This window comes from Cynocephalus volans, chromosome 7 (assembly GCF_027409185.1).
Source record: "Cynocephalus volans isolate mCynVol1 chromosome 7, mCynVol1.pri, whole genome shotgun sequence".
Taxonomy (NCBI): Eukaryota; Metazoa; Chordata; class Mammalia; order Dermoptera; family Cynocephalidae; genus Cynocephalus; species Cynocephalus volans.
This window is the reverse complement of record NC_084466.1, coordinates 97,043,410-97,065,605: the sequence shown is the minus strand read 5'-3', so window position 1 is coordinate 97,065,605 and position 22,196 is coordinate 97,043,410. Positions and strand designations below refer to the sequence as shown.

Genomic DNA, 22,196 nt, shown 5'->3' with positions numbered 1-22,196 from the left:
AGCCTGTCCCACCCCTTCTGGCTTACCTAGCTGCGCAGTAGGATGGGGGATGGAGTAGGTGAGTGGTGGGAGGGGGGAGGGGCACCTGGCAACGCTTCTGCCAATTGCAGCTAACAAGTGGCAGCTCACAGACCAGGGCGGGCTGTAGTGAGCACGGACAGGGTAGCCAATGAGCTCCCGGGCTGCGGTGGCACCACCGGGTAGCCTGCCTGTGTTTGGCTGGCGTGGCGACAGGAGGGGCCTCGGCCGGCCAGTCAGGACTGCCGGGCCCTGTCTCTGGGAGGCCCGGGCAGATCTGCTGCTCCATTCACAGGGATCCCAGCTCGGGCTGCCACCTTTTTAACTTTTCAGACCTCCTGGGGAGGAGGGCGGCCTGTGGGGGAGGCTGGCTGGGAACTGTATCCAGAGATGGAAAGAAACTCCGGGAACTTTTCCCATGCTCTGGATTCGGAATGGGCTTGTGGGCTCATGCTCAAGGCTGGGGAGGGGAGACTGGAAATCTGCTTTGTTCAGGCATTCGGCACGCCAGAGGGGGTGGAGGGAGGGAACAGGAATAGGGGAAAACAGGTAGTGGTGGTTGTGGCCCAGGTGCCCACCTAGGACTGGCATCAGGGACCCCAGGGACCTGGCCTACTGAGGTCCCACACCCCCCAACCACCACTCAAGCCCCTTACCCTTTGTCTGGATGGAGTCAGTCCAGGAACAGCACTTTGGACTTAAGTGGCTGTCAGCCAGGGCCAAGGAAGAGGGGGAAGTTCAGGCTCGAGACCAAGAATTCCTTGTGGCATGGGCTGGACAGTGTCAGTACCAATGGGTGCTTGTGCCCCCCCCCCCCAGTCCCCCCTGCTCAATGCAGACCCACCACAGCCAATCACATAATAAACATATATTTATAGATGTACAATTTCGGAATTCTAATTCAAGAAATACACTTCTCAGGGGATCCTTTAGGATCTATGTTCTTATTGCACATGGCTCAGCCCATCTAGGGACATCTACCAAGACCAGATGGTTGAGGTGGTGGGGGCAGAGCACCAGGGCCACGGCAGGTGGGGCACTCTGGCCCACATCCAGTTCTTGTGATCTCTCTGGGTGGGGGTGGCCACTTCATTGCAGGGTAGGATCTTGTTTAAAAACCAGATTTGACATTTCCTTACCAAACTTCCTTTCCCAGCAAGAATCCTATTTGTTGGGGGACTTTAAAAAAAAAAAGAGCCAAGAGAAACTCTGGGAGGACAGTTGTCACCTCCTGGCTGGCAGCTTGGGGAAGTAAGGCTTTGGAAGATGGCAGGCTCAATGACACACCCACCCCCACAGGAAAATTAGGGAAGAATGGTAATTCCAAAAGGCCCAATATAAGCTGTGGGAACAAACAAAACCTCCCTCCTTCCCCTGGTAGCAACTGCTGTTTTGAGAAAAATCCTCATTTGAAGGTGAGGGTAAGAAAACCATTCTGGTTCAGGTGTGTCCTTTGTCCAAAGTGCAAGAGGAACCTGGTGGAGTCACATCCATGGAGGGTGAAGGCAGAGGTGCCTGCAGGCCCTGACTTCTCTCTTCAGGAGTCGGGCTGCTGCCCTGGGGTCCTGGGCACCACCTGGCTGTCTCTTGGAGGAAGAGCCTTCTGGAATTCTTGGTGCGCAACTTAGGAAAAACCAGTGGCAACGATGGAGCTGTGCCCTGTGGCACCCATAAGGCAAAACCCACTTAGGGACTTTGGGGTGGGAAAGTGGTTAGGTAGAACCTGGCCCCTCTCCAAGTCCTGCTGTTCTGTGGGAAGGAAGCTGGAGGGTTCCTGGGCATTGGGCCAAAGAGCCCACCTGAGCTGGCCAGAGGGGAGGGACAGCTTGAGGTGGGCGGTCTCATCCCAGCAGGTCCTATCTGGGGCCTCTACTGTGACTCAATACTGACCAGGTACTTGCCCCTATGGGCACCTTCCTTCCCACACAGCTTTCTCTTCTCCAGCTTAAGCCTGGTGACCTTCGGAAGTTTTCTTTGGATTTTTACTACCATGATTACTGCTGCCATCCAAAACAGGCTGGGGTGGGTGGGGGGACATTAACAGCACGTGCCCCAACTTTCCTTATGCTGTCAGCTATGGCGAACATCTAGCTTTTGAAGGACCAGGCTGCCTTCCCCAAACAGGCCTCATTTTCTAAAACATGAAAGAAATCAGCTAAACAACTTAACCAAATCCCTGCATAGGTTAAAAAGTACACTACATATATATATATATCTTTATATGTCTATTTACATATAAATAGATATATATATACATATACATGCATCTATAAATTACATTCTATGGAGAGTTCTCTTTCCTCCTCCTCTCTATCCTTGACCAGTGCCTCTGACTGGCTCCTCCTGAGGTGCCGGTGGTGGCTCCTGGGACGGGGAGGAAAGGCAGTCGGGCACCCCTCCCCCAGCCCTCCTCACAGACATTTGTTGCAAGTTTTACATTCTACTTTCGTTGCCATGGTTTCCGTATCCTAGGAGAGAGCCGATGCAGAGCCTCTGCCAGACCTGGGAGGGAGAGAAACAGCCCCGTGGCAGGTTGTCTGTCTGTCCTGAGAGCTTTCTGCATATACTGGGTGAGAGAGAGGGCAGTTGTGCGGCATTTGACCTCCAATTCCATTTTAATTTTTTTTCTTTGTGTGTCTTTCCTTAAATATACAGTCCATCACCTTGGCTCAGTGCATGTCACCAAAAATTCTCCAGGGATTTCATGGTCTGGGGAGGAGAATGGTAGCAGTTAGCTTGGCAGTCATGCGGCAAGGCACCCGCAGCTCTGCACACACAAACGCAGATCTCCTGCCCAACGCTGCTTGGCCCAGCTCAAGCCCTGCCCACCCCCTCTTGTGGTCTGCTGCACTGCCCGGAGGCCCTAGCAAGTGGCCTCAAAGCAGAGAGCCTGCACCTGGATCCATGCCAAGGGGACACAGGCAAAGGAGGAGGTGGCATGCACCACCCACACTCCTCTGGGCTTGGTCCAAGCTGCCCCCTCTGGCAAACTCTGAGAACAGAGCCCACTACCCCCATGCAGGGGTGAAAGAGGCAGGAGCCTGCTACCAGCAACATTCCACCCCCCCACCCCCGTTCTGTGCTGAGCGGCTGCTTTTGACCCTGAACTCATGACCTTCTGTTCCCTTCCGCAGACCACAGGCGAGATGCCTGGGTGGGGCTGGATGCCTGTGGCTTCCAGGCTGCCAGGTGTGGTAGCACTGGAGAGAGTGCCTCAGACCCCACCAGAGGGGGAATGCTGAGGGTGCACAGGCCTCTCCTGCTCCAAGCCTGTCAGCTCCTGCCCGCAGTTGGGCTGCCCATTCATCTTGTTCAATTTCCTCCTGCCTGGAAGGACAGAGGGCTCTTGGCGCACCCACTCCCACATGGTTCTTCCTGGTATCAGGTGGGCAGCATGTGGGCAGGCTAACTTGGGCCTAGTAATATTTGGTGGCTTAACTACCGGAGTACAGAAAATAGTCTGCTGTGCTTGGGAAAGGGCTGTGGTGACTGAACAGCTGGAGTGGACCAAAGAGCCATGAGTGACCCTCAGCAACAGCTTTGGGCTCCCACTGTCTGGCTTTTGGGCACCCCACAGCCCCAGAGTTAGAGAGTAGGGTGGAGTAGTGGGGACTAGAGGGCTGAAACAGACCGCGGTTTCTAAGTAGATCCCAGAGCTGCCCCATCTCTGGAGGCTGGAGGTCAGGCTGGCTGGGTACAAGAGTCTTTGTCACAATCACCAGGCTTCCTCCCTCTCTCCCTCCCTCCCTTCTCTGCCTCATGTCCAGTGCCAAAGCTGCCAGGAGTTGCAGGGCAGAGGCAGCCCTGGCTCATACTTAGACCTCGGTGGTGTGGCTGGCCCAGGGCTATCCATGCAGGGAGGCCTGCACCTCTGACAGCCGGTTACAGCTTGGAGTGCCCATCTTCTGTGCTTTGTGGTACATATCTGTGTCACCGAAGTAGCGGGCCCGATACAACAAGCCTTCCTCTGCAAAGCAATGGGACAGGGTTATGGTACACCCAGTACCTCTCAAAGCCTGCAAGGAAGCCTGCCTTGGCCTGTTGGGGGAGAAAGGCTGTTGCAGGCCCGGGAGCTTGGGCAGAGCTGGCCTTCCATTAGGGAAAACCCTGTAGGAGCAAAGACCAAGGTCCCAACTTGGGATAGGGATAATAGAGGCCCCTTTCTATAGAACATGGGTGAGGCCAGCCAAGGTGTCATGCTGGTCAGACCTCCCCAGGGTCCCACAGTTAGATCTGGACACATGCATGATCAGCAGGTGGCTAGGAGATCTGCTCCAATTCGTCTCTGCATCCCTGACAGCCACAATGACAGGCTAATTGCAGTGATTTACAGGAAGCTGGAGGAAATCACCAGGTGTCCCTGAGCTCCCAGCCCCAGGGAAACACAGGACCGGATTCCAGCTCTTGGCTGGGAAGTGCTGGCACAGGGTGATGCCAGGTGCTGGGCTCACAGAGCACTGGGTGAGCAGGGCTTTCTCCTCCCCCTGCTCTCAAGCCTTGTCCCAGCCCTGCCCTCCCACCCACCCACCCACCCACACACACACACACACACACACGCACACGCACACGCACACACACTCACTCTGCTGCTTTTCCTTCCAGCAGTTGTTTCGGAGGTTGGCAATATAATCATCTTCCACATTCCGCTCAACTGTTTTGAGGGTGGAGCCTGTATATTCTTCAGAGAAGGTGTCTGCCACGTAGTAGGCAACATTCAGGTGGTCAGTGACTCGCCTGTGGATGTGACCCACCGACCTGGCCAGAAATATATGAGGCACAAAGTGGGCATGGGTCCTCAGGCCCAGGGCAGCTCTAGGTGTAATGAGGCCCCATGACAGGAGGTGCCACACAAACCTCAGGAGTAGTTCGTTCCCTCCCAGACTAGAGCAGGAACTTGTGCACTACTTCAGAATGAGGGTCTGAAGAAAAGGCAGTGTCCTTCCTGCACAAGTGGCCCAGACTGTGGGACAACGGCAAGCCCTTCCTTTAGATTCTCTGCTTACCACAGCGTTGACCCGGGGGCCTTTAGGGAGAAGCCCCTGAGGAGAGGTCCTGGTCTGGGAAGCTGAGAACCTGGAAGGGAGTCTGGGCTCTACCTCCTGTGCCTCCATTTCCCCATTCATCCCCTAAGCCAATCATTGCTGAGGGCTGGTTTGCCTATCCAGGAGCTCCCAGTCTAGAGTTAAGAGGCTTAGGAACACAATGACAGGAAGGATTCCAAGGAGCTTGGAATCCAAGGATTCCAAGGAGCTCTAAGGAATCCTTCCAAGGAAGGATTCCTTAGAGCTCCAGTCACAGGCTCTGAAGGCTGTGGGAAGAGCCTCGACCCTAGACAGGAGTCAATGCTCTGGGAAGAACAGCCCCTGCCCCCTACCCCCACCCCCTTCTCCCATCTCCCCAACTGCAGGAAAGGGCCGGCATCTGGCCACAGAGAGCATGAGCCAGCTCTCTGAGAGGTGTGGGTCCAGTGGACCAACTCTGCCCCCTGCTGGTTGGGAGGGTCCTGACAAGCTCCCAGCTAGAGGCGGGTGGCTTAGTGGGAGCAGAGGGTTTGACCAATAGAAGCTGAGCACCCACTATGTATCAGGTACCTGGCCAAGTGCTGCAAATAAATGGGGGAAGCCGTCACCTCAAAGGGTCAAATAACTTGCCCAAGTTCACTACTGGCAGTTGAGACCAAGTATTCATTCAACAAATACTGCTGAGTATTTCTAATGAACCAGACGTTTTATATGTATTACTCATTCATTTTCACAAGCAGGTGGATGTAATTATTCCCATTTTACAGATGAGGAAACCAAGGCTATATAACTTGTCTAAGGTTATGCAGCTTCTCAGTGGAGAAGCTGGGATTGAAAGATGGCCTTGCTCTGTCTGATTCTAGAGCTCTGATTCTTCCCACGGTCTTTGGGACACCAACCAGAATTTAAGAGTACAGGTTCTTATTTCAAAGTCAGTAGATAATATGGTGGTGGGGAGGGATTCATGAAGCCTCTGAAATCATATGCAAAGTCGTGTGTGTGTGCATTGCTCTAGGGAAAGGGTCTGTAGCTTTCATCGCATTTTCTTAGGGGACCATGATCCTAAAAAGATTAAGAACCTCAGCTCAACAGAGAAGTATATATTCTTGATTCTATATATTCTTGATTTCTGCACTATGAATGAGAACCTGCTAGATCAGGATGGGAGGGAAGTCCCATGATGGGGGCTGAGAGTCCAAAACCCCTCATGTGCCCACCGCCCAGCCTCACCCCTGGCTGCAAGTACTCACGGTCTTGGGCTCAGACTGTAGGGTGGACTGGAGACCATGAGCTGGCTGAGAGCTGACACGAGGATCAGGATGAGGATGGGCATCAGTTGGACAAATACCCCTAGCCCCCCCTGGAGGGAAGAGCCAATGGTCACCAGCTGGACCTGGGTGGGGTATGGCATCAGCCACCAGCTCTCCTAACACAATGGAATTGGGTGGCCGTAACACCACACTCTCCCCTTCCCATCCAGTGGCCCCCAAAATACAGAAGCTCCTCCACCTGCCAGCTTCCCCAGATAAAAAGAAAGCAGCTAGTAAGTAGTGTTGAACACAGAAGGGAGTGAGGTATATGCATTTGCTTGTGAGCAAATACCAAAAAATCACCGAAGTGGCTGTCTCTGGGCAAATGGGAGGCAGGACTGAAAGGAGACTTTCACTATATACACCTTTTTGAACTGTGAACCATACATATATATTACCAATTAAAATTAGAAATAAAAATTAATAAATTTATTCACTGTGTGGTAATCTGTGATTTTAAAAACTCTTCTGTGTGTTAAATACAAAATAAGTTTTTAAAAAGTGAACAAATAAACATTGCCAAAGCAAAAGGCAACCCCTTTGCCTGCCAGAATTTTAAATGCTCTGTTACTGTCCAGGATATTTTATTTATTTATTTTTTTGTCTTTTTCGTGACCGGCACTCAGCCAGTGAGTGCACTGGCCATTCCCATATAGGATCCGAACCCGCGGAGGGAGCGTCGCCGCGCTCCCAGCGCCGCACTCTCCCGAGTGCGCCACGGGCTCGGCCCACTGTCCACGATATTTTAATCTTAGCCAGCTAACTGTTCAAACATACAAAATATGTTTGAAGCACTGCCTAGTTATAATTTTTCTATAGTTTTTAAGAGTCCTGAAAGCAAGAAGAGCCAGCACCTATGTTGTCACCCTAGACAGGTCTCTCATGAAGTCTAAGTTTCCATCACTTGGAAAATGCTACTTTGGCCTTAGGAATGAAGGGACCGCACAAAAGTCATTCGCACTGGAGCTGTCTGTGGGTGGAGAAGTTTCTGCATTAGATTCCCCAACAGAGGCCAGCAAAGCCTCACTGCTGTGGGCAACGTGGAATGTGGCTCCCTCTTGTGTCGCTCAGCAGAATGGCAAGGGGGAGCCCAGACAGCTCCTCAGCTGGGAGTTGTAGGGGCCCCACTGGTCCCAGAATGGACAGCGATGGATGTTAAGTCCCTCCTCCAGGTCCCGTTCCCTGGTGCCCTCGCCCTGCTCTCCCTGGTGCCTTCCTCACTCACGTCACCCTGGTTCTCCCTACGGTCCTGCCTTTGCTGGTAGGTGTAGCGCATGCGGCCGTTGCTGTAGACATGGACGTTACCTGGGGGTCAGAGGGACTGAGTCAGGAGCTGGGGTTGCGGGAAAAGGGAGAGGCCGGCATGCAGTCCCCGCCACTCCCCCAGGGAAACCTAACCGTGGGAAGGGCGTGGACTTACTAGAAGGAAAGCCACCACCAAAGAACATGTTGAAGAGGTCTTCAGGGGAGATGTCAGCCTCAAAGCCACGGTGGAAGTCCCCATGCCCGTGGCCATGCCGGGCTGCCTGGCTCTTGTCGTCGCCAAACTGGTCATACTGCTTCCTTTTCTCTGGGTTGCTAAGTACCGCATATGCTGTGCCAATGGCTGGAAAGGAGGTGGAAATGTGAGGGTAGAGGCTCCTATGGCAGCCAAGTGCTCACTTTTTGGGGGCATTCAAGTGGTGCTTTAGGAAGCCAGAGTCCTTGGGGTCAGTGGAAGTTTGGCTGTTGGGAAAGTGTGGGGTGAGGGCCATGCAAGAAGACCCTGAGCTATGAATAGGGCAGCCTGTGCTGGGTGGAGGGTTATACTCAGGTTCCTCGTTCTCCTCCTCATGATGATGGCTGAGTTTTTCCACGTGCCAGGCCCTTTCTGAGGCATTTTATTTACTCTGAACAGAAAGCCGCCTATCTCCATTTTACCAACAAGAAAAGTGGGGCTCAGAGAAACGCCTAAGCTTGCCTCTCACACTGATGTTGTAGAGCCAGGAATCAAACCCAGGTGTGTCTTGCTTCAAATATTCTCTCTGACTTTATGAAAACCACCAAAAATCCCTTTCTTATTCTTCTTTCTTGAGGTGCCCAATAGGATGGGTGGGGTATCCCTTTCTGAAAGTTATATTATCTTGAAGTCATGGTATGACACAGAGGGTAAACGGACCCATGACGTCCTTGCAGTAAACTGGAAAGCAGCAGGGACTGTGGGGCAGGGCCAAATCCCCGAGTTCTAGCTAAGACTCCTCTGTTGCTGGTGATGTGGCCGGGCTGAATCTCCTCCTCCCTGGGGTCCAGGCCCGGCTGCTGTTTCCATCCTGCTCCTGGGGCCTCCCTGCCAGAGCTCCCTGGGCAGGGAGCCTGTGCCCTGAAGGACCCCAGCTCAGTCTCTTGCACCTTCTCCAGCTGCCCACTTTCTCAGAGGAGTGGGTCAAAGCTGCATCTGCTTCACAACCTGCAACCCCTTGGAATCAGGGGGGCAGAATCCCCCTCATCCTCTTATTCTGACAAGGCTCTAAGGCCAGATCTGGCCTCTTAGTATCCGCTGGGCAGGCTGCGGGCAGAGGTCAGGTCTGGAGAAACATCGACCATAGCCATCTTGCCCGCCCCCTCCCACTCTCCTCTCCCTCTGGGGCAGGCCCCTCAGGCAGCACACCAGGGGTTGGGGCTTCTCTGCCACAGGCTCCCCACCTGGCTACGGTCATGGCCCCATTCTGCATGACACCCACCCAGGCCCAGTAGGGCTAGTCACCATGCTATTTCCCAGAGGGAGGGGGACAAGATGGGAATGAGAGAAGGAAGAAGTATCTCGGGAGTGAGAAACTGCAGTGCGCAGCAACACGCGCACCTGACAGGCTAAGTAAAAATGTAAGCAAATAAATGGCAGTTTATAATTTCAGACAGAAACGAAGCACCCATCCCAGAACCAATGGGCCCTGAGGCCAAAGAGACTGTCATGTCCCCCACTGCAGGCCCTGGGGGAATGGACTTATGGAGGGTGCTAGCTGAGGCTGCTGGTCCTAAGGGGGCCACCAGGCCAGAGGCTGCTGGCCTGGGGCTGCCTGGCTCTTGGCACAGGGAAACTGTTACCTAGATGGGCGGCTGCACGATGCCAAGACAGGGAAGTGCAGCAGCCCCTCAATCACAGCGCCACCTTGGAGAAGCTGCTGGAACCTCCTCGCCTCAGCCCCTCTCCTGTAATCCCAGGGAATGAGTGGCAAGAGGAGGCAGGAGTGGTGCTATCTGAGCTCTGACAGAATTTCATGGCTCAAGGTGGCTACTAGGCCCTTCCTCCCAAGAAGCAGCTCCTGAGCCTAAGGAACTTGGGCCCAAGACCACTGCCTTCTGCCCCCCCACTTCCTGTGAAAGTTGTTTTAGCCCCTAATTCCCTCCCAAGGACAGAAGATAAAAATACCCAAACGCCAGGAAACCAGGGCTGGCCTACCTTTGAAAGCTTCAGTGGCGCCAGGTGCATGGTTCTTGTCTGGGTGGAATTTGAGGGCCAATCTGCGGTAGGCCCTCTTCAGGTCCTCATCTGAGGCCCCTCTGCTCACCCCCAGGATCTCGTAGTAATCTTTACATTGCTTGACCCTGATGGAGGGAGAAGAGCATGCCAGGGGATGCTCTACCTGGGCTCAGAGCTGTGCGGGGAGGTGGGTGAGGAGCAGCCACACAGCTAAGCAGGCTGCAAGAGGACCAGCAGGGTATGGCTAACAGCTCCTCTGGGTAAGTTGTTTGACCTTGGGGACCAGGAAGCCACACTGTGCCCCCACCTGTGACAGGGAGCTGGGCAGGTCCCACTGGAAACACCAAGAATACATTTAGGATTTAAGAGAGGGCAGCTGCTGTTTTTTGCCAGGCCAGTATCCATTCCCCTTCTAACAGCTCCCTTGCTGCAGACAACCCCAGAAGGACTGTTGATGCCTATCACCCAAGGGCAGGTATGTCCCAAGCTAAGTCAACTGTACTCCTTGCAATCTGAGTCTTAACTAAGTGGGTAAAGCAAAGGCCAGAAAATGGTGTCTGTTCATCCTGATCACAGAGCCCTGAAGAGACCCTGATTCTCTTCCATCAATCCTTACTCTCTGGGTCCCTGGAGACCTCCCAATTCTTGGCCTTTTCTAGGTTTTCCTTCATACATCAGTTTCTATTGTCTATAAGGGATGGGCTTGTCTGGTCAAAACGCTGCCTCGTCAGAGAAATGTAAATCTGGCCTGTGCTTTCATGGCAAATTACAGTCACGCTTGGTCACACACAGGCTGACCCCCAGTCCTGAAGCCTGCCAGGAGATGTGAGCATGACCTCAGAGGGATTCCCAAGGCTGGCTGATGGGCAGGCCTGGGGAGAAGTGAGAGCTGGGCAAGTCTAGTACTCAGAAGCCTCGGCTGGATGGCCTCAAGACTGGTAGTGAGCTGCTCCATGCACAGCCCGCCCACAGCCTTGAGGGACAACTCTGCCCCCTGTCTCCACTCTCCCCCACAGGCTCTGGTCTGAAAGGGCCTTTGTTGAGGGTGGTGGTGTGGGTCGGGGGAGAATCTGGACGGGGAGACCAGGCTCCATATCTGCCTAACAGGAGCTGTGCAGAGAGGCTGGGGACCTCAAGTGGCAGAGGAAACCAGTGGTGTGGGCATTTCCAACCTGTGCTGTGGCTTGGTTTGGTGGGAGTGGACAGTGGAGCCCTGGATCCCACACTGAATTGCAGGTCTTGTTGGAAAGGACTGCTCCTGGTGAGCCTGAGCACTTGTACTGCCTCCATCCTCCAAGACCCTCCCAGACCCCAGGCAGGTGTGAACTGGAGGATGCACTGCAGGCAGCCTTCTGCAGACTTCCCCAGTACCCCCAGGCTCTGCCCCAGCCCACCTGGCCCACTCTCTACCTTTTCACGGCTGCTACTTGTTCTGCAGTGTAGCCTTTGGTGCTCTCTCCTCCTCCAGCTTCACCGTTGGCCGAGGGGGCATCAGTCCCACCTGCTTTCCTATGGGTGGCATGGCTTGCATCTGAGGGTTGGGGTTGGTCACCGGCAGTCTGTGGTTTCTGGTTGAGGGACTCGATCAGGGCTGTGCAAGGCAAGGAAACCATTGAGGCTCTTGCTCCAGCAAGGCTGTGTGCCGTGGCCAAGAGACTGTCTGGCCCTGGAAGAGGCCAGGGCTCCTGCATCCCACCCGCTTCCCCTCCCAACAAAGCCATAAGCTCCTTCCCTGACTTCTTTGTGGGTGTTAGTGGGATAGGGGCCTGCTCTCTTAGGAGACACAGTCCTCAGGAGTAGGCAGGGTACTGGTCTTGTAAATTCACATAATTCCTGAATAAATCTATAGTAATTACGTTATTTTGCAGATATATTTATATATAATCTCTTTCCTTTCTTATTAATTTAGGCAGAGTTTTTATATTCTGATAGCCTTTTCAAAAAGCACAGCTGCGGTGGCTCACTCAGGTGAGTGTGGTTCTGACAATGCCAAGGCCATGGGTTCGGATCCCATATAGGGATGGCCGGTTACACCAAGTCAACGGTTAAGATCCCCTTACCGGTCATCTTTTAAGAAAAAAAAAAAAAAAAAAAAAAGCACAGCTGGGTTTTATTAATAAACCCTACAGTACTTGATTTAGAGTTCATTTAATTCTACTTTAATGGGTATTTCTTTCAATGCATTTGTTTACTTTTATTCAGCTCTTTTTTCTTTTGGGAATCTAATTTATGAACCCACTTTTTTCTAGTGAACTCATCCAAATCTGAATACTTCTCTCTTTGCATTGCATCGCAGTGTAAATATCCAAAATAGCCCACTGCACTGTTCCCTGTTGTTTTTTAATTTTTATCCTGGGTCATTAAAATGTTTTAATATTATATTAATCAGCTGATAAAAAAGTTAGTACTAATTTTAATACTTAATGTTTCCTGGTTTTAAAAAATGTATGCTGTTTCCTCGGGACCCACCCAGTGACCCAAAGCACAGAGCTGGCGACCAGACCCTCCTCCCACAACCAGGCACACCATGCAAGCACCTCAGGGCCCACCCAGGGACCTGAGGCATGGAGAGGGGGACTGGACCACCCTCCCACAACCAGGCACACTGCGCCAGTGCCTCAGGTCCAGCCCGAGGACCCAGGGTATGGAGAAGGGGACTGGACTGACCTCCCACAACCAGGCACACTGCGCCAGCACTTTGGGGCCTACCCAGTGACTCGAGGCATGGAGAAGGGGACCAGACACACCCTACAACCAAGCACACCACCAGTGCCAAGGAGCATGCCAAAAACATCACCTCCATGTGGGTGGCCCACCACAGCCACCACAATAACCATGGCTGCCATGAAAGCAGCTGGATACCACTGCCACCATGCAGATGGTCCGCCAACCACTGGAATGCATTGACACAAGTAGAGTCACCAGCAGAGACAAAGAAAGGAGGAGGATGTCTCTCTCCACAAAGCCCATTGCAGAGTGACAGAAGAAGCTTCTGCTCTAAGATAATACTGGGGGATCTGATCACACCTCTCAGCATTGGACAGATCATCTAGGCAACAAATTAACAGAGTAACCATTATTTCAGAAGGAGAGGGGGAGGGAATGGGAGAAGGGGAGAGGTTGGACAAGGGGCATAAAGAATAATTACAATTTGTAACAATATATATGCTAGTAATATTGATTTAATCAACATATCTCAATGTTAGACCGCAAAAATATGCATAATTGATTTTGAGTCAATAAATAAAATAAATTTTTTAAAAAGACAAATGGAATTAAAAGATAAAAAAAGTATGCTGTTTTAATGTAATTGTTAATTAATATATTGCATCAGAGTTATAAACTGTTCAATGTCCCTACTTTAGATTTAATAATATTTCCTTTTAGTTAAAGTGAGAGTTGTTTTTGTTTTTTGTTTTCATTGTCATAAAAAACACAGGGCTGGTGGGTTAGCTCACTTGGTTAGAGTGCGCTGCTCATAACACTAAGGTCTGGGGTTCGATCCTGGTTACTAGTCAGCCATAAAAACAAACAAACAAACAAAAACAACAACAAAAGAAACACAACATAAAATTTACCAGGTTAATCATTTTTAAGGGCACAGTAGTGTTAACAGGGTATAGGTTATTTTTTAACTCAGCATAAAAACAAACTATTACCCCTTCAGATTTTTACAATCCCAAAGTAGAGTGCTCAACAGACATCCTCTGTCAAGTGCTGAGATGGGCAAAGTACTCCGCAGCAGGACCCCCACGTAGCAGGGCCATCTGATTCAGGTGGGATTGGCTGGGGAGGCTTCCAATGGGGGAAACGAGCATGAGACTCAGGAAAAATGTCTGCTGTGCTCACTACTTGCTATTTTTTAGTTTTCAAATGGCTGGCCATGTGAAACGTCCTACTTCAATGTTTGGGGTCTATGTAGCACACTAGCTATCACCCTCAGACAGAGCCATGGTTATTAAAATCCAAGTCCTTGGTTCCTGCTGACTCAGTGAGGAAAAAAGCCCAAAGCTCTGGCAGAAGTTCCCTGTGCGCATTTATTCCAGGCATAAAACCAGTTCTTAGAAACCACAGTCATGCCTGGGGCACAGTGCCAGGGGTAGTAAAATCCTAAAGCCTTTGACAGGCTCCTGGCAAACCAGGCATGTGGACCACTGCAGGCACCCAGGATACCTCTGTGCTGAAGAAGGATGCAGCACAGCCTGGAATGGTCCCCAGCTTCCTTCAAATGTGCCAGGTGCCTGCTGGGCTCAAGGCACTGTGCTGGGTGTCAGAAACCCTTCTACTCTAACACACCTGGGTCTCACCCAAGGGGCCTGCAGCAGGGCTCTCTGGGAATAGAGCACTGGGGCTTAAGTGGACCACTGTGTCCTGAGCCACTGCTGCCTCATCGCAGCAAACTCAGGTGATCTCACTGAGTCTGCGGTTGGGAGATCCAAAAACAGGAGCTGACAGCTCCTCATGAAGCCGGTGGATGGGCTGCTGTAGCAAACCTTGAGAGGCGCTCAGAGAGGAGCAGTAGAAATAATAGTTTCTATTACTGAGCGTTCACTAAGTGTCAGGCAAGCACCGTGACAGTGCTCTTTGTAAGTTAGCTCATTTAATTGTTGCACCTGCCTTAGAAGGTAGGTCTTATTACCTACTGCCATCCCCACTGGAGGAAGAGAGCGCTGTGGCAGACTGCTGCCCATGGCTGCACAGCTAGCTCAGTGGTAGAGCTGCATGTGTACCCCAGGATGCTCAGCTCTGGGTCCATGCTCTTAACCACACTGCTATCCTGGACCACATGGTTCTGACATGGCGCCCCACCAGCAAACTCATTCTAAGTACAGAAGAGACATTAAGTTCAGAAAGACCCAGCTCTGCCACTCACTGGCAGCACAACCCTGGCTGATCTATGAAATCTCTCTGAACCTCAGTTTCCTCACAACAGTGGTATGGGGATAAAATGAGACTGTGTGTGTAAGCACCTGGCACAGAGACTGACATAGAGCAAAAGTTCAAAATGAGTCGCTGCTGATATCACGACCTGGGCTGATGAAGAGCTGGCCACGGGAGCAGGCTGCCAGGAGGTGAGGGAAGCCCTGCTGGTGGGGGTGACTGAGGGCTGCCTAGTGGGGGAGCTCCAAGGCCTAGGAAGGCCCCGTGTCAGTACTCAGCAAGCTCTGGACCCAACCACAAGCATGAAATTTCAGGCCATCCCACATACCAGGTCCATGCCAGGCACCAAGGGAACAGCACAGAGGAAATCAACAGATAGAGATGCTGGTCAGGGCCGGCCTGTGGCTCACTTGGGAGAGTGTGGTGCTGATAACACCAAGGCCATGGGTTCGGATCCCCATATAGGGATGGCTAGTTGGCTCACTTGGGAGAGCGTGGTGCTGACAACACCAAGTCAAGGGTTAAGATCCCCTTACCAGTCATCTTTAAAAAAAAAAAAAAAAAAAAAGATGCTGGTCAAGATAAGACAGAGGGAGGAGCTTGTCTGCTGGTTTCCTAGGGCTTTTTTAAAAAGTTGTTTATTTTGGTTTTTCTGGAAGCTCCAGTGGTCCAGGCTGAACCAGACATGTCCTAAGGGCAATGTAACTAGTCATTCAACTGCCAAAGATACCTAGAAGCATCAGCCAGGAGATGGGATGGGCTCCCTGCAGGACTTCACAGGAAAGATTCTGGAAGCTTTTCAGGGCAGTTACATGGAGTCAGCCACTTTAATTTCTCTACACTGCAGAAAGAGAGCTCAAAGGGAAATGGACGTACTATGGGTCACACAGACAGTTCCTGCTTGAGTTGAAAACCAAAGATTTCTGGTTGCTGGCCTGGACACCTCCTCTGCCAGGCCCATGGGATGTGACTGCCTCATCCTGACTCACTGCTACATCCCTCACGGTACAGTGGATGATAGGCAGTGTCACAAAAGAGTTAGGAGACTGAATGGTTTAATGTTAACCCTGTTCAGCCCCTTCCTGGTAAAGCTGGCAGACCTTTAAAAAAAGGGAAATTGGTAGAAGAAAACAAAGCTGGGGTGGGAGAGGAGGCAGCTGAGGCAGAGGTGAGAGAATTTCTGTGGCCAAAGCCAGCAGGGGCTGTCCCTCCTCAAACCCGGACTGGAGTCAGACTGCCAGATTGGCTTAAACCTGGCTCTGCCACTTGCTAGCAGGGTCATCTAGTTAATTTAGTTTCTTGATGTAAAATTCTATCTCCCTCAGGGGCTGAAAGAGTAAATGAGTGAGTGTATGTAAAAAACTTAGCACAATGCCTAGCAAATATTGTTACCTTGATCTGTTACTTTTGTTATTAGGCAAGTAGTTGAGTTTCCAGGCTCTCTCTAGGTACCTGGAGTGCTAAAGCGAGTCAGGAAAGGGAGGCCAGAGTGGGGAAAGAGCCTGGGACTGGAGACGGACAGTTCCGGGTCCTTTGCTGATCAGCCGTACGCTCTCACTAAGTTATCCACTTCCTCAGCGAACATGTGATCCCTGCCCTCTTAAGGGTGCTCTGCGGGGTAAACAAGACTCAGTGACATAAAGTGAATGGAAGGGACTGAGTGCACAGTGGAGCTCATGGAGGCTGACTAACTTTAACAGAGGACTGCACCTCGGACCTTACCAGTACCAGAATCTCTCTCACTCCTAGGCCCTCAATGCCAAAACCCCTCGACGACCAATCCTCATCCCTCCCATGCTTCCCACCCTGGCCTTCCTGAGTCGGCCTAGACCCCAGAGCCAGCCATTTCCTAGAAGCTCAGGCAGTCTTATAGACCCTTAGAGATCATGAGGCCAACCTTCTCTTTGTATGCAGAAGAAAATGAGGCCTATTGATGTTTTCACAAGCTCTCTGGAAAACCCAGCACCTTCCATCATTGTTGCTAAGCCTCAGGCCAAGCCAGTGGCTACCAGGCTGCCAGATGCTGGAGAGAAACTCCCAGGAAGGGACTGACTGGTTCCACCATCCCTGCTCTGAGACTTCCCAGTTTAGGAGTTTACTGTTCTGCAGTTTAATGTCCAGCCCTCAGTGCCTCTTGCAGTCCACCTCCTGCAGCAGAAATTTAAAGTCCCCTTACATCCTTTTTGTTGGGAAGGCCAATAGTGGGAGGTCCCTTGACCCTGTGTAGTGGATTGAATTATACCGCCCCCCAACTTGCTGAAGCTTGAATTGTATCCCCTAAGTTTTATGTATTAGAAACTTGGTCCCCACTGTAACTGTTGAGGGTGGGAAATCCTATTATGGTAATTGAAAGGTGGGGGCCTTGAAGAGGTGATTAGATTCTAGGCCAATGCCTACTGAACAGATTAAAAATGGTGGTCAGGGGAATGGTTCTGAGGGCTTTAAAATAAGAATGAATGAAGGTCAGTCTCTGTTCTCTCTGCTCCGCCATTTCACAATGTGATACCCTGTATCACTGTTGCCACCACCAAGACCCTCACCAGATGTGTTCCCTGGACTTTGGACTTCCTAGCCTCTGAAAGGCTAGGAAAAGCAATAAATTTTGTTTTCTTTATAAAATACCCAGTTCTATGTATTTTGTTACAAACAACAGAAATGGACTCATACATCCCTCAGGGTTGCTCCAACTCCCCCATCACCCTGAACTCCTCCCTGTGTGTCCTTGCACTTCTCCAAGACCATCCTCCACACAAGCTCTTGATCCTTCCCCTTTCATTTCTCAACTTGTCCTTTTCCCATGTGGCCCCTGCAGCATTTGCCAGTGCTGCTCACCACCTCCTAACATACCTCTCCATGGTGACCCCGCCTCTGCCCTCTCCTGGGATTGCCTCTTCCTGGAGTTGCTCCATCTCACTCTGTTGCTTCCTCTGCCTTTGCCCATTGGCTAAGGGCAGGTGTGACCCACAGCTGCCTGCAGCCACCTCCTCTCCCTGTTCCACACTTTCCCACAGTGACCTTGGCCATGCACAACTCCACTGAGCTCCATCAGACTGATGATAACAGACTTTCATCTGGAACCCAGAGCACTCTCCTGAGCGCCAAGCTGACAGCTACTTTGGAACATCCCACTGGCACCACCCACTCTGCCATCTCTTCCCACCCCAGTTCTTCAGCCTGGGTTTCTTCCTGGTCACTAAGGCTTCGATTTTGATTCCCCAGCATCCATCTGCTTCCCCAGCATCCCTCTCTCATACAAAGGCTTGGCGCCTCCTCCCCAGTGACCTTATCCACATTGCCTTACCTCAGGCCCTCATAACTTCTAACCTACTCAAGGCAATAGTCTCCCAACTGGCTTCCTTCCAGTCTTGAGTCTCTCTTCCCTCTCACTACTCCTTCATGCTGTTCTCTTTCAAGAACAGTATCCCTACCTCATTCCTGCTACCTAAAACTTCAATGGTTTCCTCACTAACTACAGAAGAAAGTGAAAATATTTTCACCTGGCAGAAAAGAATTTCCAGGGCCAGCCCGTGGCTCACTCGGGAGAGTGCGGTGCTGATAACACCAAGGCCACGGGTTCTGATCCCTATATAGGGATGGCTGGTTTGCTCACTTGGGAGAGCGTGGTGCTGACAACACCAAGTCAAGGGTTAAGATCCCCTTACCAGTCATCTTTAAAAAAAAAAAAAAAGAAGAAGAAGAGAATTTCCACAATCTGGCCCCATCTTACTTTCCAACCATAATCCTCTCTATGTACAGATTATCACCTCCACTGCCACTATATCCAGCTACACTAAATCCCCGCCCCCAAAACCTCTTACAACTTTTGGCCTTCATGTCTTTCCCAGTATATGCCTTTCCCCACGTTTCTACCTTCTTCCAAAGCACAGTTCGAATGCTACCTCCTGTCTTACTACCCACCCAAAGCCTTCCTTGCTATGAAATAACACTATTTTTATGCCTTTGCTACAGCACTCACTACACTGTTTATAATTTAATATTCAGGAGACTGTCCTTCACACCCCCTCACTCCCAGCACTCTCCTCCACCCCTCCAGTCTGTGAACACAAGGATGGCAGGGACTGGATTTTTCATGCCTCTCTTAAGACCTCAGCATCTAACACAATGTGCTTAGTTTTTATTCAATCACGGCTATCTTCTGCCTTGCAATATTTTTTTCCCCATAAGTTTGTCTCCTTCATTAGATTGTAAGTTCTTTGAGGTGAGTGATTACATTCTATCAATACTGCTATACCACTTAGCAACAGAGGACTTTGCAAACAAGCAAAACAAAAAAGATCCTCAGCAAAAGTCTGTTGCATAGAACAAGGATCTGAAATGAGCTTAAACCCAAAGCATCTAGTGTAGTAGACAACCACCTAATATTTTTTAACCAAGATTCCCCCATCCCAGGCCTAAACTAACCCCAGGGTGTTGTCAGCTCAGTGAAGGGCTGCAGGCGGCACAAAGCGAAGTATACACAGATGTATAAGGCATACATACTCTTTCCACAAGAGCACGAATATGACAAATGTACAGCAAGTGACTCTCCTGCCTGAGTGAATTCCAGTGTCTGAGCCCCAGGGACATGCTGACAGGAAGATCCCCACAGGCCCTGTTGTTCCCATCCTTCTTGGCTGCCTGCTCCTGAGTCCCCAGCAGCATCCAGAGTCAGACAGAATCTTGACAGCTGGAGGGTTCACAGCCCACCATGCTTCCCACCTACTCATTTCACAGGGAAACTCCTTGAGCAGGTTACCTCAGGAGTCCTGGCAAATACAGACTGATACCCTCTCCAAGAGGAGGTAAACAGGCCAAAGATCGACTTGCAGTCAGGAGGGAGGAAAGTTCAGGTGTCCCAGGCCATTTCTTCAGCCAGTGTTCCCCTTCCTCAAATTCATAATGTAGGTAGAGAAGGGTAGGATGACTGCTGCTCTTCAATATCATTTTATTCCTTCAATAAATGTTTATAGAGTCATAGAACTTTCCAATTTCCAGCTGTGTAATCTTGGGCAAGTTCTTTACTTCTGAGCTGTTCCCTCATCTACAGAACAAAGACAACGATCTTTGCTCTGCCTCAGCGACAGAGCAGGCTCAAGTGAAAAAACACACGGGAGAGAGCTTTCTAAACTGAAAAGCCCGGTGGGCATTATTATTCACATTATGTGCGCCAATCCTCTAATCTTTTAGATGAGGAAACCCACGCTCAGAAAAGTGACATGGTAAGCAGTCAGGATGAGACTGGGCTGCTCTAATTCTGAGTGCCTGTTATATGCCACACAGTCTACTAAGCAGTAATCGCAGGCACAAACCCTGAGTCTTTCTCCCTCCAGCCTGTATTAAGAAAAACTTCTTCAAAATCTTAGGTTAAAGGGAAAAAAAGGGGGGCGGTCCTCTGGGTAAAATGAGGTAACATCACTATTCCGTCCCTGGTTTGGGAGCCTTCAGTCCAGGGCCACTCAGGCCGCTCAGCAGCCTGGTGCTTAGCAGTCTATATGACCGGGCCACTGATGGACTCTTGGGGACGAAGGAGGGTTGGGGATGGCTGAGACCAGCATTTCCGACAAAGCCATTGGCTCCGAATCCCGCCAGCGGGTGAAGAGGCTGCGGGAGCGGGTGAGAAGCCCGGTCTCAGGACAGACCGTGCAAAGTGGTGGAGCGCAGCGGGTAAAAGGAAGGCCCTCGTCCGCAGACGTGCGAGGGAGTGAAGCCGTGGAGGGGCCTCTCCGGGGCGCCCGAAGGTCGAAGTCCTTCCCTCTCCAGGACCCATTCTCTCCCTCCGAGGAGTTATGTTTATTTTCCTCAACTGTAACACTTCCCAGGCCGGCAACTGGCCCTGGGCCACCGAATGGCCCCTTGGGAAAAGTAGTTTGATTTCGCCTCCAGGTAAAGTCCCTTCGCCCCGTCTGCCAGCGCGTCTCATCCTCGGAAACCTCAAATCGCAGGGGGTCCCGCCAGCACGCCGAAAGCTGAGATCCCGGCCGCTCCTGTTTTTGGGCTTCCAGCATCCCACAGAGGCGTGGGAGGGAAAGACTACACCTCCCAGCAGCCACCGCGCGTCTCAGTGCGCAGGAGTAGCCGCGCCTCGCCACCCCTCCCCCTCCCCCAACTGCTCCCGTCGGTCCGTTCCCGTATTCCCCCCATCAGTTCTAATGTGCCCCCTGTCTCTCCGGCGCCTCACACTCACCGCGAACTCGCGGCGTCGGGTACAGCCGCTGCGCCTTCTCCAGGAAGCGGAGCGCCCGGTCGGGCTGGTTGCTCTGGATGGCCTTGAGGGCGATGCTAATACAGCGCTCGGCTTCATCCTTGTTGGATTCCATGGCGGAACCAGAGCGCGGAACCAGGGAGGGGGAGGCCGGGCGAGCGAAGGGCTGCGCCAGCCGCCGGCGCGTCGCAGAGCAGGCCGGCGCAGAATGATGACATAAAATCTCCGCCCTCCTTTTCCGAGATTACAGCGAGTTTTGAGCGCGGGCGGAAGTGCTACCGTATGTCTTCGAAGAGAGGGACGTTTGGCTTGGGTGTGAATTATAGTGCATGCCCGTGTTTCTAGAGCCGGACGTGTCGTGTTCTGGAGGTCTTAAAGTTGGGGATACTTGCACATTCTTGGTAGAACTGTGCGTTTGAGACGAAGGTCGTTTATTTATTCATTGAACAGATATTTATTGAGTACCCAGTATTTGTCAGGCACGGTTATATGATGGGGATACAGTGGTGAAAAAAGAAAGTCCCCGCCCTCATGGAGCTTACATTCTAGTGTGTGGGGGGAGGGGAGACATCCAGTAAACAGATATATTCAGAGCGTGATAAAATCTGTGAAGAAAAATAATGAAAAATACAGGGATAGAGAGCAGGAGGTGCTATTTTAACTAGCTTGATAAATCTCTCAGAAGGTGTCGTTTTACACCGGCCAGCCACCCAAAAGAATAAAAATAAAAGTTGTCATTTTAACATGTACCTGAATTCAGGGGAGATGGCAGGTGCGCGTGACTCTGGAGGCAGGGTGGTGCATGTGGAAAGAACAAGTGTGCAAAGGCTCTGAAGTGGGAATTTTTGTGGTGAATTATTACAGGATTAAGAAAAGCACAGGGAGCATAAAGAATCCCATACAGCATGGAATCCAGTCTGTCAGGGCCACTACTCCAGTGAAAGCAATCTTGTCAAGGTCATCAGTGACCTCCACGTAGCCCATTGTCGTGTCTCATTCCTCGCATTACCTGGCCTTTCACGCAAGATTTGGCAAGAGGCTACTACGATAATTCAGATGAAAGTTGGGAGGCTACTGTTAGAATCCAGGTGAGAATTAATGGCAACTTGGATAAGGGTGGTGGGGGGTGAGAAGTAGTCAGATTGTGGATATGTTTTGAAGACACAATCAAAACGATTTTGCTGATGCGATGGACGTGGGCTGCGAGAGAAAGGGAGGATTCAAGGGTGATTCCAACACTTTGGCCTGAGTAACTGGAAGAACAGAATTTCCATTTACTACAATGGGAAACAGGGAAGACTATGAAA

At 51.3% G+C, this 22,196-nt stretch overlaps 1 protein-coding gene across 3 annotated transcripts; it reads right to left on the bottom strand.

The window, feature by feature from the left end:
• Nucleotides 1-904: 904 nt before the first annotated feature.
• On the bottom strand, nt 905-21,083 carry DNAJB12 (DnaJ heat shock protein family (Hsp40) member B12). 3 transcript variants are annotated; one of them, XM_063102228.1, is made up of 9 exons: nt 20,872-21,083; nt 11,217-11,397; nt 9,786-9,931; nt 7,770-7,955; nt 7,575-7,654; nt 6,290-6,399; nt 4,601-4,773; nt 3,834-3,985; nt 905-2,727 (listed from the first exon to the last, which is right to left on the bottom strand). In XM_063102228.1, the coding sequence occupies exons 1-8, from the start codon at nt 21,002-21,004 to the stop codon at nt 3,864-3,866; spliced, it is 1,131 nt and encodes a 376-aa protein (XP_062958298.1). In that variant the 5' UTR covers nt 21,005-21,083; the 3' UTR covers nt 905-2,727; nt 3,834-3,863. The 3 variants fall into 3 exon arrangements, with proteins under 3 accessions (XP_062958298.1, XP_062958299.1, XP_062958297.1); XM_063102229.1 differs by having other exon boundaries at nt 3,840-3,985; XM_063102227.1 differs by having other exon boundaries at nt 3,888-3,985.
• Nucleotides 21,084-22,196: the final 1,113 nt, after the last annotated feature.

Bases quoted from the DNA above. Each gene is read 5' to 3' on its own strand.
- DNAJB12 (XM_063102227.1), bottom strand. From the start codon at position 21,004: ATGGAATCCAACAAGGATGAAGCCGAGCGCTGTATTAGCATCGCCCTC. The intron at 9,932-11,216 runs GTAGAGAGTGGG...TCCCTCCATCAG, and splicing joins CAAGTAGCAGCCGTGAAAAG to GGTCAAGCAATGTAAAGATT. The intron at 7,655-7,769 runs GTAAGTCCACGC...TCTGACCCCCAG, and splicing joins TGGTGGTGGCTTTCCTTCTA to GTAACGTCCATGTCTACAGC.